Raw genomic sequence first — 19,847 nt, forward strand, 5'->3', positions numbered from 1 at the left:
TTGTTCTCTATCAAAATCATTCATTTATTTATTGTCTGTTTTCCTTGGTCAAGATAATATTTCAGTGTCTGGGCCTATCCCAGACCAATTAAAATCAGAGTTCAAGCAGTGGTATCCACCCCTCCCTCCCTTTATTAGGAAAATCTGAAACATACAGCAAAGCTGGAAGAATTTTATAGTGAATGCCTGTATAATCACCATATAGATTCTTATATCATTAATATTTTCATGTTAACTTGCTTTATCACTTCCATTATATGTTGACATGTATATTATATCACATCCCTATGGTCAGCCATTAATGTATCTTATTTTTAAAAATGCATTTCAAAGTAAATTGAGGGTATTAGCGTACATCCTCTCTTAAGTACTTCATCTAGTATTTTAAAAAGCCCCAAGTGAATTCTTATAGTCTAGAGTCAAAGACTACTATCTGACCCATTTATTCTTTAAGCTCCTACTCTTTTTTTTTTTGGTTGCACTGCATAGCATGCAAGATCTTAGTTCCCTGACCAGGGTTCTAACCTGGGCTCCCTGCAGTGGAAGCACAGAGTCCTAACCACTGGACCACCAGGGAATTTCCCTAAGCCCCTACTCATTTATTTATCTCTATATCCCTGGTTTCTGGCATAGAACCTTATAAGTAAGTACACATTAAAAATTATTTGAATTGTACTTGAATGAAGAACTTACAGCTGCAGTAAAAGGTGTACATAACTTTCACTTGACTTATTTGAGGAACAGGAAATTATTTTATCTTTTCTGTTGCTTACCTCGTGGCAGACATTTAGTAAATATCAATCTCAAGTCCAGCCTGAATGTGTTTATATATTTCTGTATTTGCCACTGGCTAGATTTGACTGATCTAAATGTAAATCAGAAGTAGCATAGTTCAGGTCAGTGAAGGTACAGAGGGGCTAGAATTACCTCAAGTATAGTTGGAAAATTCTTTGGCAGCGTGTCTGAAGACTTGGGTTCCAGTCCTCACCTTTAAATTTCTGTGTGGTCTTATGCAGTTTCTCTGTACTTTTTGGACCTCTGTATTCTCACCTGTTATGTAAGCGGATCAGATTAGATGACCTTTAAGATTTTTTCTGGCTTTGATGTTATGGGTATCTTAAAATCTTTGATTATCTTGACTGTGTATTATACTAATGGCTGTGGAATCCAGATGTGATAAAGTAGAAAGAAGTGGTTGTTGGTGAGCACATTCCTCTGAATCCCTGTCTGGTTTTATTTAGTATGTAAAGGTCCGTCTAGTCAAGGCTATGGTTTTTCCTGTGGTCATGTATGGATGTGAGAGTTGGACCGTGAAGAAAGCTGAGCACCGAAGAATTGATGCTTTTGAACTGTGGTGTTGGAGAAGACTCTTGAGAGTCCCTTGGACTGCAAGGAGATCCAACCAGTCCATTCTAAATAAAATCAGTCCTGGGATTTCTTTGGAAGGAATGATGCTAAAGCTGAAACTCCAGTACTTTGGCCACCTCATGCGAAGAGTTGACTCATTGGAAAAGACTCTGATGCTGGGAAGGATTGGGGGCAGGAGGAGAAGGGGATGACAGAGGATGAGATGGCTGGATGGCATCACCGACTCGATGGACGTGAGTCTGGGTGAACTCTGGGAGTTGGTGATGGACAGGGAGGCCTGGCGTGCTGTGATTCATGGGGTCGCAAAGAGTCGGACACAACAGAGTGACTGAACTGACTGAAAGTATACTTGCACATAATGGCTACTTGAAAAGTGTTTTCTTTCCCTTTTTTCTACTTCAGCACTGTATCTTCATGCTTTTATAGCATGCTTGATTGAGCTTCCCAGGTGGTGCAGTGGTAAAGAAACTGCCTGCCAATGCAGGAGATGCAGGTTCCATCCCTGGGATGGGAAGATCCCCTGGAGTAGAAAATGACAACCCACTTAAGTATTCTTGCCTGGGAAATTACATGGACAGCAGAGCCTGGTGGGCTACAGTCCCTGGGGTCATAAAGTCAGACACAATTGAGCATGCATGTATATGTTTTTATATGCTTTTTACAGAAAAACAGACATAAATCACTTCCCCTCCTTGGTTGCCTCTTGACCCATATCTGTCTTGAGACTGCTCAAGGGAAACAACAGTTTGTAGCTCATAGGTATAGAGGCTTCTATTAGAACTATAGCTGGTGAAGAGCAGAGCCAGGACTTAAATTTCATCTGATTTTAACTCCGGTCATTTTTTTACTCTATCACCCTGCCAGTGGCCCTTCTGAAACCTCACAGTGATCCTGCATTTATTATAGAGTCATTCAGTTGGTTAATAATTAATACTTCAGTATAGTTAGTTGCTTATGAATTATTAGGCTCTCTGAGGCTCTGGAGCATTGGTAAAACATGGTCGTTCTGTCTTTCTTTCTGTCTGTCTGTCATCTATGATAGATAAGTGATGCTATCTGAACTCTCATTCTTAATGTTGGCCTTGAGCTTAACTTTATCTTGCAGCTTGTCAGAAGGCATTGGCTTGTCATCTTCCCAAATCTTTGACCTGCAGAGATTGCTAGAAGATTTATGATATATTTGGTCATGATATTCAAGAGTCAAGTGTAATTCTTCTTCCTCTCAGAATTGAAATTTTGGAATTGTTTTCCTATAAACGAAGTTTACCATAGTGTAGGTTATGATTTCTATGCTAGGTTCTGATGTTCTGATTATTAAAATGTTCTGATTATTGTGCAGTATAGATGAACAAAATGACCTGTGAGTGGATCTATGAAGTGTAAAGAGAGTAAAGACTTGTGGAGAAGCCACAGGAAGGGACTGGTTGGAGGGCTTCAGAGAAACTGGAAAGTAGTATAGAAATACTAAGTCCAAGTATGTTCAAAGGGAAGGTTCAAAAAAGCACATACTTGTGTTCTGTGAGTATTGTTGAAAGTACTGGCAATGTTTAGCATTGAGAAAATAGATTTTGGCGGAGACTTGAGAGAGGATTTCAGGTACCTAAATTTCTGTCTGAGTAAGATGCAATAGGCCTTTCTGAATGGCCCTGAGATAGGATTTAGGAATAATAGGTGCACGTAGTGTTTATTTATTCATTTGTTGTTATTTTATTGGTCACTTGTTTGTTCATTTGTTCACCGAGCCTTTACTGGTATTGGGGATTGTGAAATGACTGAAGTTTGTTCTTGAGTTTATAATCTTAAGTCTGCCAGGAATGAGAATTGTAGGGAGAGGTGAATGTATAAACAAATAATTGCAATTCAGTGTGAGAAGATAAAAACTTAATATAAATGAAAACTCTCTAAATGAGATAACTGAAGATAGAATAAGCTGACTTGTGAGACTGTAGATTTCTTATCACTGGAGGTTTTCAAGTATGGGCTAGATGACGTGGGCTGAAATGCTGTACAAAGGATTCAAAGGTTGTATTCCAACAATAGATTTTAGGTTTTAATAATTGAGAATACTTTGGAAAGTGGAGATCTACCACCAGGAGTTTTCCAAACACAGTCACTTCACTTCACATCAGTTGCTCAGTTGTGTCTGACTCTTTGTGACCCCGTGAACTGCAGCACACCAGGCCTCCCTGTCCATCACCAACTCCCGGAGTTCACTCAGACTCACGTCCATCGAGTCAGTGATGCCATCCAGCCATCTCATCCTCTGTCACCCCCTTCTCCTCCTGCCCTCAGTCTTTCCCAGCATCAGGGTCTTTTCAAATGAGTCAGCTCTTTGCATCAGGTGGCCAAAGTATTGGAGTTTCAGCTTTAGCAAACATAGTGGAAGAACTGAAAAATGAAGAAAAGTGTTATCAGAAAGATTGTAGCCTTTCTTGACATGTTCCTGGGTTGTGATCCTGAAAAAGGAGTGATATTCAATGAAGCTTTTGGCTGAAGGACTTAAGAGGCAAAGAAGGGCCTGCTGAGGGTATCAGGTGGCTGCAGGGAGTGTAATTTTGGAACTGGCAGTCTGCAGTGGGAAGGTATACTTGAGAACTGAGCCGGTAGAAATTCTCTTTGGGGGAGCTGAGGGACTTGTGTTGGGATTTGGGAGGGAAAATGAAGGCAGATCTGCAAAATAAAACTGGAAGAAATGGATAAAAAGTGGACCACCCAGAGAGTTGCTCTAGATTAACAAGATTATCCTTGCTACTTGATTTCTTTTGTTCAAAAAGAGAAGTAAGGAGCAGTTGGTTTGCCAGAGGTAGGTCAGGATGAATTATATAAATAGATGAAGTTTGATTTGGCCTTAAAAGATGAGTAAAGTTTTCATCAGTCAGAAGAGAGAGGAATCATCGACAAGAAGCATTAGGTGGTGGGAAGTGGGATGGGGCAAGAGGAGGGTAAGAGACTACTTGACAAATTCAAGAGAACAGAGATTTCTGAAGTGTAATTTGAGTGTAAGCTGTGTTCAGATATGGTGACTTAGTTTGTGAGGCAGTTCATTATCAGACTGTGAAGGACCTTAAAATTTCATCTGTACTGAACTCCTTAAGGCAAGGTATATATCTCTGTCAAACTTTTGATTAATAAAAATATTTATTGAATCCACCATGAGTCAGATATTATACTAGACTCTTCTGGATTGCAAAGGTGACAAAATCGTGCCTGACCTCTGGGTATCGTCTGGCTTCTGGTGAAGATAATTATAATAGTAAAAATAAATGTGATAACCTGGAAATATACCCATTGCCTTGGGGGTCCGGAGGAGGGGACCTTCACTTCTTGAAGATGAGCACATTTCAAAAGGGCTTCTTAGAAGAAATAGCAGTTGAAGGATGAGTGAATTTGAGGATAGGAAAGTTGGCATTCTAAGCAGAGGGAACAGCATGTGCAAAGGAATGAAAGTGTGAAAGCTGCAGTATATTTAAAGAAGTTAGAGAAGTTGGGTATGGCTAGAATGTAAGGGGAATTAGAGGGAGTGGTAGTGGTGGGAAATGAAGCTGATGGGTAGAACGGGTTAAATAATGGAAGGGCCTTCAAAAGCAAGCCAAGAAACTTTAGCTTTTATTTTGGAATGTTACTGAAGGGTTTTGAGTAGAGTGTGAGTGTTTTAAGGTCATTGATGACATGTGGAGAAAGGATTGGGGAAAAAATGGATGCGAGGGATCATTTAGCTTTGCATTTATTAGAAAATGTTAAAAAGACTACTGTAGATTTTGTCCATTTGTTGTTGTTCAGTCGCTAAGTTGTGTCTGATCTTTGCGACCCCATGGAGTGCCGCACACGAGGATTCCCTATCCTTCACTGTCTCCTGAGGTTTGCTCAGGTTCATGTCCATCGAGTTGGTCATCTAACCATTTCATCCTTTATTGCCCCTTCTCCTCCTGCCCTTAATGTTTCCCAGCATCAGGGTCTTTGCCAGTGAGTTGGCTCTTCTCATCAGGTGGCCAGAGTATTGGAGATTCAGCTTCTGCATCAGTCCTTCTGATAAATATTCAGGGTTGATTTTCTTCAAGATTGACTGGTTTGATCTCTTTGCAGTCCAAAGGACTCTCAGGAGTCTTCTCCAGTACCCTAATTCATCAATTTTGTCCATAGCATTGAAGTAATTGACTTCTAAAGCAGTGGTATTCAATTCTGGCAGTCACTGGGATCACTCAGTTTTAAAATTATAAAATTTTGGCCTTAATTATGGCCAACCATACTAAATCAGAATTTATGGGGGTCAAACAAATACATTTGTATTTCTGAAAAGTTCTTGGTGATTATTATGCTTTTTTTTTTTTTAAAATAATTAGAAACTAGTTTCTAAAGCACTGTTGTATTTGACTCTAAGGAGCATACATTCTAAATAGTCCTGGTTAAAGATATAATTTCCATTGTAGTATGGAAGAATAATGAAAAACTTTATTAACTCTGGATATATTTATATCTATTGTCAAGCCTATTTAAGGTAATAATATCTATCTTCATTAAAACTATTGATTCCATGTGATGGGGATTTTCCCCACTTTCTTGTAGATTTTATTCCTTCTATTTCTCAGAAGCATTGGAAATTGCTTATAAATTCAGTGCTGTACAGTATAAAATGGTTATGCGTTGATCATCGTACATTTAGAACAAGGTCCAATTTTACTGGAAGGAGATCCTAGAGAAATGATGATAAAGGTCATGGGTCAGCAAACTTTTCCTGTAAAGGACCATATAGCACATATTTTAGATTTGTGAACAACCTAGATATTTTAGGTCTGTTACAGCTACTCAGCTTTGCCATTGGAACATGAAAGAAGCCATAGAAAATATGTAAATGAATGGATGTGACAGTGTTTCAGTAAAACCATTTACAAAGCCAGCAGTATTACTGACCTTTGATATAGTGATGCGGTTCCTACCAGAGAAGGAATGATTTTTCTAAGGCAACGAAATTAAGACTTGGCAGAGAACTCACTATGTGGAATGCTGTTGGCATTTTTATTTAATCTTCATGTGATGTATAAATGGAAACCAAGTGATTAAGGAATTTCTCTAAAGCCTGTCCGTAGCACATGGATTCATACTCAGTTTAGCTAGGCCAAATTTCTGCCTTTTAAACCACATCATTGTGGTTTTTTGTACTTTCGAATGCCTTAGAATAGGAGAATGAAGAGAAAAGCAAGAACCTTGTGAATTTTCAGCAGTGCTTAGGACTGAGTAGGTATTCCATCTTTGAGTATGGTGAACTAAATAAGACAGCAGTAGTCATGGAATGTAGTAGAAGGGCTTGAGGTGAGTCCTGGAGGAAGGGTTGTAAAATTTGGATTATTCTAAAATTTCCAAAATGTATTTCCTTTTGCTCAAAAATAAAGAGGTATGTTCTTCTTTCTGATTCCAGTAGCTGCTGCTGGTGGTGACGATGTCAAATAACGGCCTAGACATTCAAGACAAACCTCCAGCCCCTCCGATGAGAAATACCAGCACTATGATTGGAGCTGGCAGCAAAGACGCTGGAACCCTAAACCACGGTTCCAAACCTCTGCCACCAAACCCAGAGGAAAAGAAAAAAAAGGACCGATTTTACCGAGCCATCTTACCTGGAGATAAAAGTATAGTATTTCATTTCTTTCTCATCATTTGTATACTTAATTTTTTTTTTTTTTTGGTAACCTGAATAAAATATTTGTTGCTTCTTTCACTTAATGTTCTTTTAACCCCCTCTTTTCTCATTAAATAGTTTCTTTGTCTTTTTTCCTGACATGACTGAAGTCAAATAGAAAATAGACCCATTTTTATCCTCTATTAATTATATCTGAGCAAAATTTGAGGAAAATAATTATGCTGTTGCTAGATCTTAGTCAATCTGAATTTACTTATTTTTTAAGTTCATAACTGTTTATGACCTCACAAAATATAAGAAATATTGAAATGTCTTCATTTGGAAATTTTTTCTCCCCAAACTGGTTTCATTTGGAAGGTCTTCTTTCCAGATTTTTTGATTGCCTCTTCTTTAGTCATATGTCCTAGATTTAAACCCAGATTTAAGCATTAAACATCAGTAAGAATGACAAGTAATAGCTGAGGTAAAAAAAGTAGGCCTTAGCATGACTTCACTAAGAAGAAGTAATGCTAGGGAATTCTCTGATTCCCTGGCAGTCCAGTGGTTAAGGCTTGACACTTGCAGTCAAGGCTTGACACTTTCATTGGAGGCCTGGGTTCAATCCCAGGTAGGGGCACTAAGTTCCCACAAACCATGTAGTGCAGCCAGGGCTCATTTCCTCTTTATGAATAAAGCTTTTAGAATAATCAGTACTTTAACAGTGTCTAATGAAGTCACTGATACCCTATGAATAAGATAGTGAAATAGAGGGTTGGATGTCCACATGAATAAATAACTTTGGTTTGACCACCCAAATATGTAAGTGGCTGTTGAAATGAAGTAAAGTTCTCAGCCACGTTTGTAGGGCTTTGTTTTTATGGCATGCTGAAAAAATTGCCGTTTTGTCTGCAAATAGTTATCATGAGCTTCTCACTTAGGAAGCCCTGGTTCAGATCCTGGATTCATCACTTAATAGCTCTCTAACCTTAAGTATGTCAGTTAACTCCTTTGACTTTTAGTTTCCTGTGTCTAGGAAAGGTTGGGATTTAACATTTTTGTGCTTCATCAAGAAAGTGAAAAGATAACCCACAGAGTGGGAGAAAAACTCCCAAATCATATATCTGATAAGGAACTTATATAAAAAAAATATAAGGAGTTACCCATATGACCTAGAAATGAAAAATTATGTCAACACAATAACTTGTACATGAATATTTATAGCAGCATTATTAATAATAGCCAAAAAGCAGGAGCAGCTCAAATATTCATTGAGGATGAATGGGTAAATAAAATGTTATATATCTATCTATACAAAGAAATAATATATGGTAACAAAGAAATGAAGCCCCGATCCATACTACAAGATGGGTGAACGTTGAAAACTGGTGAAAGAAACCAGTCCCAAAGGACCACATATTATATAATTCTGTTTATATGAATTATTCAGGCAAACTCATAGATAAAAAGTAAAAGAGTGTTGTCTAGGGTTGTAGGAGTCGGTGAATGGGATTAGGGAGTGATGGCTAAGAGGTGTGGAGTTTCTGTTTTTACTTTTTATTGGTGTATAGTTGCTTTACAGTGTTGTGTTAGTTTCTGTTGTACACAAAGTGAATCAGCTAAAGATACACATATATACCCTCTTTTTTGGTTTCCTTCCCATATAGGCCACCACAGAGCAGTGAGTAGAGTTCTCTGTGCCATACAGTAGTTTCTCAGGGGTTTCCTTTTGGGTGAAGAGAATGTTCTAAAATTGATTGTGGGGATGGTTCTCCAGGTCTGTGAACATATTGACCCATTGAATTTTATACTCTGAGTGAATTTTATAGTATGTGGATTTTATCTCAGTAAAACTCAGTTTAAAAAAAAACAACAGCTGATGGAGCCATTTAGACATCATTGGGAACTGAGGGGATGACCTTATGTATTGAATGGGGAGGTAGATATCTAGATATTGTTATAGTCTTGGTTCTCTCATAGATTGGCTGCCTGGTTTAGGTCAGGTATTATCTGTGAACTTAGTGCCTTCATCTAAAATATTACAGCCACACAGATATAGGGACCACACTATGATACCAGTAGGGAGAAGGAAGAGGGTTGTTATGGAACAACACATATGAAATCATGTGTGTGAAACCTTTGAAAATCATAAAGTGCTATAGAATTTAAAGAATCTTTCATTCAATAAAAAGTAATAAAAAAATAAAAAATTCATCAAACAAGTTGAAATACAGTCTCTTACAGTTTTGAAATCCTATAATTATATAAATGAGATATAAATGTGAAGTTGGATCAGGTTGTATATTATGGGAAACAAAACTAGGCCATTGTGAAGTATTTTGATCAGCAATAAAGCTGTAGATGCAGAAGTTCTTCTAGAAATCCTCGTTGAGTAACCCTAGGCCAAATCTGGTCTGAAAATAAAACTCATAGCTCAAGATCAAAGCATAGAAGTTTTCTGTAAGTTCAAAGCATAGAGGTAGAAAGCATATCGTTATGAGAAGTTCTTGTGAAATGATCTAGTGGCCTCTTTTTCACTCCCTAATTTTGGATTTTCTATACATACCCTAAACACATAGGTTTTACTCCTTTGCATTAATACTTTGCTGTGCTGTGCTGAGTCACTCAGTCATGTTCAACTCTTTGTGACCCTTTGGACTGTCGCCCACCAGGCTCCTCTGTCCATGGAGATTCTCCAGGCCAGAATACTGGAGTGGGTTGTCATGCCCTCCTCCAAGGGATCTTCCCAACCCAGGGATCAAACCCAGGTCCCCTGCATTGCAGGCAGATTCTTTACCGTCTGAGCCACTGGGAAGCCCTATTAGACGGCTGTAATTAATGCATACATCAAAATGAAATAAATGAGTTTTTCCCCTTTGTTTGGAAATTTTATTCAGCTTGATTTCATTCAACCAATAGGCATTTGTTGACCTGCAGCTTTGTGCTTAACAATCCTAGAAGGATACATAGCAGTGTTGGCAGTCTTTGAAGTAGTATGCTCTCCGTAAATTATTTGAAACTTTATACCTGCTACACAGAATAATGAGCTAGAATTGAACTTAGAAAACCTGAATTGAGTCCTACCTCTAACATTTATTAAATCTGTGATTTTTTTTTTGTCCTTTTACCTGTTTATTTTAATCCCTGTATCCTTAACTGTAAGGTGGGAATAATTATAATTCCCAGTCATCCCATATTATGAGTAGGCTATTGTCATTTCATGTAGTGGATGTAAAAGCATTTTTTAAACTAAAACACTACCGAAATATGAATATTTTTTTAAAGGGAAACCTCATTTCCTGTTTGATTTGGTATCTATAACAACTCATTTTCGATTGGAGAGGCTAAAGCTTAGAGAAAAGTAAATTGATCAAGGTCTTAACAGCTGGAAGGTGGAAGGAATGAGTGTGAAACTAAATCTTTGTTAAGTATCTGCCACATGACAGAATACTATCTGTTAATTGTTCCCAACCCAGATTGCACGTCTGACTCATTCATGGTTCTTTTTTGAAATACAGATGCTTGGGTCCTACTAATACTTTTGGAGCCAGAATTTCCATAGAGGAGCCTGGCAGGCTATAGTCCATAGGGTTGCAAAAAGTCGGAGACAACTGAAGTGACTGAGCAGGCACACAGTCTTGGGGTCTAAGGGGATTTGGAGAAGAGAAAGAAGAGTTCTGTGTGGGCTGCATTAGTGGTTGAGACTTGAGCTAGCAATGGGTAGAATGTCTGTACTCATTACCTAATGCTGACCTCCACCATGGGTTTAGTGTGTGCCTGGAGGGATGCATAAATGATTGTGAGAAGCTGTAATTGAGGGCCTGTGATAGGTGGCGCTGAGTTGCAGAATTCCATGTGGGAAAGTCTGGTTCCTGTGGTTAGGATCTGGATGGAGCCTTTGGTTTATTCTAAGAAGTTCTTCAGCATTTAGTTCGGAATTTTTTTCTGGCTGCATTTTCACAACCAAAGTGGAATTCTCCAAGCTTGGGAAGAGTTTAGCTAAGTTAATTTTAAAACTGGACTACATCAGTGTTTATCTCTCCAAGTTTGGAGTGTTTTACTGCCTTGAGCTCAGATTAGCTCAGCTGAACCCATGAGAGGGGCTTCTTAAAAATAAATCTTAAAAAAAAAAGTCAATGATTTGTGCTGGAACTTGGATAGCTGTATTGCAACTTGGGATTTTGCAATGTCAGCCTTATTTCCCATGCTATCAGGAAGTCAAATGGAATTAGCCAAAGATAGGGTTAATATTAATATTAGGATGGATGGGGTTGCAGACTTCTTTTTGCACTTTATTTCTGTAAGTCTGTGATATCTGGTTTCATGAAATCAGGTGATTTGTTCTTTTTCCTCAGTCATAATTTCTCTGTCTTAATGAGTGGGTGGGTAAACCCTACTCTGACACTTTCCTTTATTAATAATAATTTATGTTTATAAAGCTCTTTAGCTTTTATAAAGCACATGCATTCTCTTCATCTTAGTTGATCCTTAAAATAATAATAGTAATAAATGTAGAAATAACAAATAGTACTAACACAATAGTAATAAGCATCACATTTGTTGTTATTCAGTTGCTCAGTTGTGTCTGACTCTTTGCAATCCCATGGATTACAGCACACCAGGCTCCACTGTCCTCCATTGTCTTCCAGAGTTTGCTCAGATTCATGTCCATTGAGTTGGTGATGCTATCTAACATCTCATCTTCTGCTGCCCTCTTCTCTTTTTGCCTTTTCAATCTTTTCCATCATTGGGGTCTTTTCCAGTGAGTCAGCTCTTTGCATCAGGTGGCCAAAGTATTGGAGCTTCAGCTTCAGTATCAGTCCATTCAATGAATATTTGGGGTTGATTTCCTATAGGATTGATTGGTTTGATCTCCTTGCTGTCCAGGGGACTCTCAAGAGTCTTTTCCAGCACCGCAATTTTAGACCATCAGTTCTTTGGCTCACTTATTATATTAGGAGCTTTGATGGTTGTGAAATATACCAGTTTTTCATGGAGATAAATATTTCACTTCGTAGACAGCAAACTGAGGTAACTCAGTTTAAATAACTTAACCAAGGTGGCTCGATGGATGTGAGTCTGGGTGAACTCCGGGAGTTGGTGATGGACAGGGAGGCCTAGTGTGCTGTGATTCATGGGGTCGCAAAGAGTCAGACACGACTGAGCGACTGAACTGAACTGAACTGAACTGAAGGTCTACTTAGGAGTGGCTGATGTGTAATTGTAGCTCTTCTCTATGATTCCAGGGACCTTTCCACTCTACAGCTGTGATACTTTTGTGCTCAGAGAGTCAAGGACTTGCCCAAGGTCATATGATACATAGTTGCATGGAGTTTGGCATTTGAAATATTGTCTCGATTTCTGGACTGGCTCTTTAATTTTTCTAAGTCCTCAGACACCAATGTACTATTTGAAGGCTCCCATCCTATAGATGTTCAGACTAATGCCTTTGGTAGAACTGATTTGGTTAGTTCTTTTAACTCATTTTAAAACAAATTTGCGTTTAATGACATCCATTCATATTCACTTAGTCTGCAATATAGGGAAGACACAGTGCTTGTAGAAGAAGCTATGTTGGAGTTCAGGCCCTTGAGGTTATTACCATTGACCATCCCTGACTTTGTGACCTTTGGCTCTACCTTTCTTCATCTCAATTATCTAACCTGTGAAAGTGAAATCGCTCAGTCGTGTCTGACTCTTTGCGACCCCATGGACTGTAGCCTACCAGGCTCCTCCGTCCATGGAATTTTCCAGGCAAGAGTACTGGAGTGGGTTGCCTTTTCCTTCTCCAGGGGATCTTCCTGACCCAGGGATCAAACCCGGGTCTTCTGCATTGCAGGTAGGCACTTTATCATCTGAGCCACGTGGGAAATCAACCTGTAGTATGGGTACATAATAATATTTACCTATTAGAGTTGTTGAATGGATTATTATTATTTTTAAAATATTTATTTATTTATTTGTCTTCATTGGCTCTTAGCTGTGGCATGTAGGATCTAGTTCCCTGACCAGGCATGGGACCCGGGGGCCTCTGCATTGGGAGCAGAAAGTCTTAGCCACTGGACCACCAGGGAAGTCCCTGATTGGGTTATTAATACTAAAGATTCAAACTGAAGCTTTATTAACAGTTGGTAGTAATTTTGTGGCTATTATTGCTTGCTGTCATGGTTTTCTTTTGAAATCTGTGATTAACACCTTAAAGTTGTTTGAGATGTACAAAATAACAACTCTTATGAAGTTCCTCCAAGAATGAAGAGTGGTCCTGGGAAAATACCTTTCTCTTCTTGTATGTAGGCTGTATTTCCAGTTGGTTTAGACAGGGCTCTTGGAGGGGGCCACATTAAAAAATTTTGTGCCCTAGGACTAAGCAGACCCAAGGAAAGGTTTCCCAAGAAGTTCTCAAGAGTTCTCTGTAATGTCAGAAGCAGAACTCTAAGCTCTGGACATGGGCCTAGATCTCTGGAACAAGTACTCAATATTTGAAGCTGAGGCCAAAATGATAAGCCTCTTGAAACTACTAATCTCAGATATTCTTTATATGTTCAAGTGTTAAGTGATTTCATTTCCCAGGGGTTCTTTTCTATAGACTGTTCATCCTGTGAACCACTCTCTTTGTTTCTATTACCAAGGTTCCTTTTGAAATTCTGTGCCTGTGATGTGTATATTATATGGCATATTAATAACATATCATAGAAATAACATATAAAAATATTATATCTGGAAAACAAAAATCTAAGTAAAACATAAAAATAATGTAAAAGTGTTCTTCCCTACAATCTTTTGACTGACTAGATCAGGAGAAATTTAGGAACAGAAAGCAATTCTAAAGCCTTGCAACATGCCCAGTGCATTCTAGCTATGAGTAAGACAGATGGACTTATGTCATAAATGAATGCTTAATTTGGGCCATAGCAAGCCCTTCCCTTTCACAAAGCATCTGCTTCTGGAAGGAAAATTGCCAAATGTAAAAATAGCTTAAACCCTAGCAGTTGGAATGTAGGCAAATGGTTCTCATTAAGATACTAAGGGAAGAACCTTTGGAATCAGACCTGGGTTCAAATTCATCTCTTACTAGCTGTATAAGTTTGAGCAAATCATTTAACTGCTTTTAAGTTTCCTCATCTGTAAAATGACAGTGGTAATAATATATCCCATAGGATTATGACAATTAAGGAAAATATTCTAGTATCTTATATGTGTTAACTCTTATTTAATGTTATTTCTCCTCTTCATAACAGGAAGTTTTCTTGATGCAGCTTGAAATTGTTTAGAGGGGGTAAAGTAGTACAAAAGGGCCTTGGCTCTGAAGCCACATTTTTAAAAATTTAAATTACTTCCATAACTGTAGAGAAGTCCATATTTCAGTTTCATAGTCTCCAAGTAAAAATTGATTCTCAGGATTGTGGTGATTATATGAGATGATATATATGAAGTACCTATTAAAACTGTGGGATGCTGTGTCAGGAAGAGATGTAGTTACAGGGCTTTGAGAGTGCTGATCTTTCTGTTTTCATAGACATTTGGAATGTAGGAGCTCAAAGGGCACTTAAGATCATCTAGTTCATTTTCCACATTTTTCAGATGAGAAAGCTGACAACCTGGACTATGTGGTGTAGTAGAGGCAAAACTGGCCTTGATTTTTTAGACCTTTTTGCCCTCTCCTTCCCTAGCTCCCACCTAGGCCAAAAACTGCCTTTCTTTAGGGTTGTGTTGGGTCTATTGAAGGCATTAGGACTTCAGAATATCTTTTGGCCAGTGTGTTGAGCTACCACAGAACAGGATTTTAAAACAGGATTGTGTACTTCAGGTCAGAGCTGGTAAAAATGAAACATATAATCCTGCCGTGGAGAGAATTTGCATGTCTTAGGCAGATTCCTTAGATTCCTTGCCAGGTTGAGTTAGGTGTCTGATCATTTGTTCCTTTCTTCACTCAGTGTCTGAGCACCTATTTTATACCTGGATTTTGCTAGCTGTTGGGGTTCGTGATAAGCTGGACATGATCCCTGCACTTAGAACTGAGTCTGCTTAGAAAAGTAAACTCTGAAAGTAGGCAATAACTATCATGGATGTGGGAACAGAGGGGAAGGTGAACACCCCAGTGCAGAGATGAGAGAAGACTTCACAGAAGAGATGACCTTTAAGCTGAGACCTGACAAGGATAAAGGAAAGGGTTTGTGTGGTGGCATGGCAAGAGAAGGGAAAGGAAAAGACAGGATTTACAGGCAAAGGGAGTAACTAGAGACAAAGTCAAGAGGTGTGGAAGAGCACATTATGTGCTAATGGTGGACCATTACCACTGGTTCAGTGTATTTGGTGAAGACTGTATTTTCATAAGTACAAGTATGCCTTGGAGATGCTGTGGGTTTAGTTCTGACTACCTCAATAGAGTGAGCATCACAGTAAAAGGAGTCACATGAATTTTTCTGATTTCCAGTTCAGTTCAGTTGCTCAGTTGTGTCCGACTCTTTGCGACCCCATGAATCGCAGCACGCCAGGCCTCCCTGTCCATCACCAACTCCCAGAGTTCACCCAGACTCACATCCATCGAGTCAGTGACGCCATCCAGCCATCTCATCCTCTGTCGTCCCCTTCTCCTCCTGCCCCCAATCCCTCCCAGCATCAGAGTCTTTTCCAATGAGTCAACTCTTCGCATGAGGTGGCCAAAGTACTGGAGTTTCAGCCTTAGCATCATTCCTTCCAAAGAAATCCCAGAGCTGATCTCCTTCAGAATGGACTGGTTGGATCTCCTTGCAGTCCAAGGGACTCTCAAGAGTCTTCTCCAACACCACAGTTCAAAAGCATCAAATCTTCGGCGCTCAGCCTTCTTCACAGTCCAACTCTCACATCCATACATGACCACAGGAAAAACCATAGCCTTGACTAGACGGACCTTTGTTGGCAAAGTAATGTCTCTGCTTTTGAATATGCTATCTAGGTTGGTCATAACTTTCTTCCAAGGAGTAAGCGTCTTTTAATTTCATGGCTGCAGTCACCATCTGCAGTGATTTTGGAGCCCAGAAAAATAAAGTCTGACACTGTTTCCATTGTTTCCCCATCTATTTCCCATGAAGTGATGAGACTGGATGCCATGATCTTCGTTTTCTGAATGTTGAGCTTTAAGCCAACTTTTTCACTCTCCTCTTTCACTTTCATCAAGAGGCTTTTGAGTTCCTCTTCACTTTCTGCCATAAGGGTGCTGTCATCTGCATATCTGAGGTTATTGAGATTTCTCCTGGCAATCTTGATTCCAGCTTGTGTTTCTTCCAGTCCAGCGTTTCTCATGATGTACTCTGCATATAAGTTTAAACAGGGTGACAAAATACAGCCTTTACGTACTCCTTTTCCTATTTGGAACCAGTCTGTTGTTCCATGTCCAGTTCTAACTGTTGCTTCCTGACCTGCATACAGATTTCTCAAGAGGCAGGTCAGGTGGTCTGGTATTCCCATCTGTTTCAGAATTTTCCACAGTTTATTGTGATCCACACAGTCAAGGGCTTTGGCATAGTCAATAAAGCAGAAATAGATGTTTTTTTGGAACTCTCTTGCTTTTTCCATGATCCAGCGGATATTGGCAATTTGATCTCTGGTTCCTCTGCCTTTTCTAAAACGAGCTTGAACATCTGGAAGTTCACGGTTCACATATTGCTGAAGCCTGGCTTGGAGAAGTTTGAACATTACTTTACTAGCATGTGAGATGAGTGCAATTGTGTGGTAGTTTGAGCATTCTTTGGCATTACCTTTCTTTGGGATTGGAATGAAAACTGACCTTTTCCAGTCCTGTGGCCACTGCTGAATTTTCCAGATTTGCTGGCATATTGAGTGCAGCACTTTCACAGCATCATTTTTCAGGACTTGAAATAGCTCAACTGGAATTCCATCACCTCCACTAGCTTTGTTTGTAGTGATGCTTTCTAAGGCCCACTTGACTTTATGTTCCAGGATGTCTGGCTCTAAGTCAGTGATCACACCATCGTGATTATCTGAGTCATGAAGATCTGTTTTGTACGTTCTTCTGTGTATTCTTGCCACCTCTTATTAATATCTTCTGCTTCTGTTAGGTGAATATAAAAGTTACGTTTACACTGTACTGTGGTCTATTAAATGAACATCTATTTTTAAATAAACAGTGTACATACCTTAATTGAAAAATACTTTAATCACTAAAGTATGTTAATCATCATCTGGTAATGCAAGGTTGCCACAAATTGTCAATTTGTAAAAAGTACTTAGTTACTGTGAAGTATAATAACTCCAAGCATAGTAAAACAAGGTTTTCCTGTAGTGGGAGATAGAGGATATAAGTCTGTAGGGCAGAGTTCTCAAAATCTTTATAAAAAAGTTTATTTTTTATAGAAGCTTTAGATTCACAGCAATATTGAGTGGAAAGTACACAGATTTCCTGTAAACACTCTGCTCCCACATATGCACATCTAATCTCACTACCAACATCTTGTCCTTAGGTGGTACATTTGTTACAATAGATGAACCTACATCAGCACATCATATTCGCTTCACATCCATATTTTACATTAGACTTCACTGTTGGTGTTGTGAATCTGTGAGTTGAATAAATATATATATGTGTATGTATACACACACACAATATTATAGTATCATGCAAAATATTTTCATCACCCTAAAATTTCTCTCAGAGAAGGCAATGGCACCCCACTCCAGTACTCTTGCCTGGAAAATCCCATGGACGGAGGAGCCTGGTGGGCTGCAGTCCATGGGGTCGTTAAGAGTCGGACACGACTGAAGCAACTTAGCAGCAGCAGCAGCAGCAAAATTTCTCTGTGCTCTGGTAACTCATCCTTCCTTCCCCTCTCATCTCTGGCGACCACTGATCCTTATACTGTCTCCATAGTTTTACCTTTTCAGATGTCAGATAGTTGGAATCATGTAGTATGTAGTCTTTTCAGATTGGTTTCTTTCACCTAGTAGTGTGGATTTAAGGTTCCTCATTATCTTTTCATGGCTTGATAGCTCATTTCTTCTTAGTGCTGAAAAATATTCCATTTTCTGGATGTATCATAGTTTATCCATTCATCTACTGAAGGACATCTTGGTTGCTTCCAAGTTTTGGCAGTTATGAATAAAGCTGCTGCAGACATCCACGTGCGAGTTTTTGTGTGAATAAGTTATCAGATCCTTTGGGTAAATAACGGAGGAGCACGAATGCTGGATTGTATGGTAAGAGTATGTTTAATTTTTTGAGAAACTGCCAACCTTTCTTCCAAAGTGACTGAACCATTTTGCATCCCTAGTTCTAATGAATGAAAATACTTGTTATTCCATATTCTTGTTAACATTTTCTGTTGTCAGTTTCAGATTTTGGCATTCTAGTAGGTGTGTAGGGGTTTTTATTGTTTTAATTTCAGTTCCCTAATGAAATATGATGTTGAGTATCTTTTCTGTCTGTATATCTTCTTTATTGAGGTGTCTCTTCATGTCTTTTGCCTATGTCGTTCATCGGTTTGTTTTCTTATTATTGAATTGTGTGTGTGTGTGAAATTATAGTTTTTATTGGGTTGGCCGAAAATTCATTCGCATTTTTCTGTAAGATGGTGAGGAAAGCCTGAATGAAAATTTGTTCCAACTCAATATTTTATTAAAAAGTTTTTTTTATTGGGGTTGGTTAACAATGCTGTGTTGAGTTTTAGGTATATAGCAAAGTGAATCTGACATACATATATCCACTCTTTTTTGAATTCTTTTCCCATGTAGGCCATTATTGAGTATTGAGTAGAGTTCCCTGTGCTATGCTGTAGGTCTTCATTATCTATTTTATATATAGTAGGAGTGACAGGAGGAGAGTGAAAAAATTGGCTTAAAGCTCAACATTCAGAAAACGAAGATCATGGCATCCGGTCCCATCACTTCATGGGAAATAGATGGGGAAACAATGGAAACAGTGTCAGACTATTTTTCTGGGCTCCAAAATCACTGCAGATGGTGACTGCAGCCATGAATTAAAAGACGCTTACTCCTTGGAAGGAAAGTTATGACCAACCTAGATAATATATTTAAAAGCAGAGACATTACTTGGCCAACAAAGGTCCGTCTAGTCAGGGCTATGGTTTTTCCAGTAATCATGTATGGATGTGAGAGTTGGACTGTGAAGAAAGCTGAGCACCGAAGAATTGATGCTTCTGAATTGTGGTTGGAGAAGACTCTTGAGAGTCCCTTGGACTGCAAGGAGATCCAACCAGTCCATTCTAAAGGATATCAGTCCTGGGTGTTCTTTGGAAGGACTGATGTTGAAGCTGAAACTCCAGTACTTTGGCCACCTGATGCGAATAGCTGACTCATTGGAAAAGACTCTGATGCTGGGAGGGATTGGGGGCGGGAGGAAAAGGGGACGACAGAGGAGGAGATGGTTGGATGGCATCACCGACTCGATGGACGTGAGTTTGGGTAAACTCTGGGAGTTGGTGATGGACAGGGAGGCCTGGCGTGCTGCAATTCATGGGGTCGCAAAGTGTCGGACACGACTGAGTGACTGAACTGAACTGACTGAGGAGTGCCAGAATACAAAGGCTTTGGGGCTGGGAGCCTGAAGACCTCAATCCTGGCCCCAGATCTGCTGCTGACTTGCTCTGTACCTTGGAAAGGCTACTTAACTTTTTGAAACTTCTGGTTTCTTCTGTCAAATGGGCACCAGTATCACTATCCTACTTGTTACAAAATTGCATTGAGGCTCCAATGGACTGCTGCTGCTGCTGCTGCTAAGTCTCTTCAGTTGTGTCTGACTCTGTGAGACCCCATAGACTGCAGCCTGCCAGGCTCCTCCGTCCCTGGGATCCTCCAGGCAAGAATACTGGAGTGGGTTGCCATTTCCTTCTCCAATGCATGAAAGGGAAAAGGG

The 19,847-nt window shown here is 39.3% G+C and overlaps 1 protein-coding gene and 1 non-coding gene across 5 annotated transcripts in view; one reads left to right on the forward strand and one right to left on the reverse strand.

Annotated features, from left to right (window-relative positions):
* Positions 1 to 19,847, forward strand: part of PAK1 (p21 (RAC1) activated kinase 1) — a 159,513-nt gene that overhangs the window by 76,928 nt on the left and 62,738 nt on the right. For 3 of the 4 annotated variants that reach the window (XM_070365036.1, XM_070365035.1, XM_005909613.2), the window contains one exon: positions 6,782 to 6,992. In XM_070365036.1, coding sequence (XP_070221137.1) covers positions 6,803 to 6,992 — 190 coding nt within the window. In that variant the 5' untranslated portion in view covers positions 6,782 to 6,802. The remainder of the gene's footprint in view (positions 1 to 6,781; positions 6,993 to 19,847) is intronic. The other variant, XM_070365037.1, reaches the window with a different exon arrangement.
* TRNAG-UCC (transfer RNA glycine (anticodon UCC)) lies at positions 505 to 577 on the reverse strand. Its single transcript has one exon. It is a non-coding gene; the product is annotated as a tRNA-Gly (tRNA).

Source organism: Bos mutus, chromosome 29 (genome assembly GCF_027580195.1).
Source record: "Bos mutus isolate GX-2022 chromosome 29, NWIPB_WYAK_1.1, whole genome shotgun sequence".
Lineage (NCBI taxonomy): Eukaryota > Metazoa > Chordata > Mammalia > Artiodactyla > Bovidae > Bos > Bos mutus.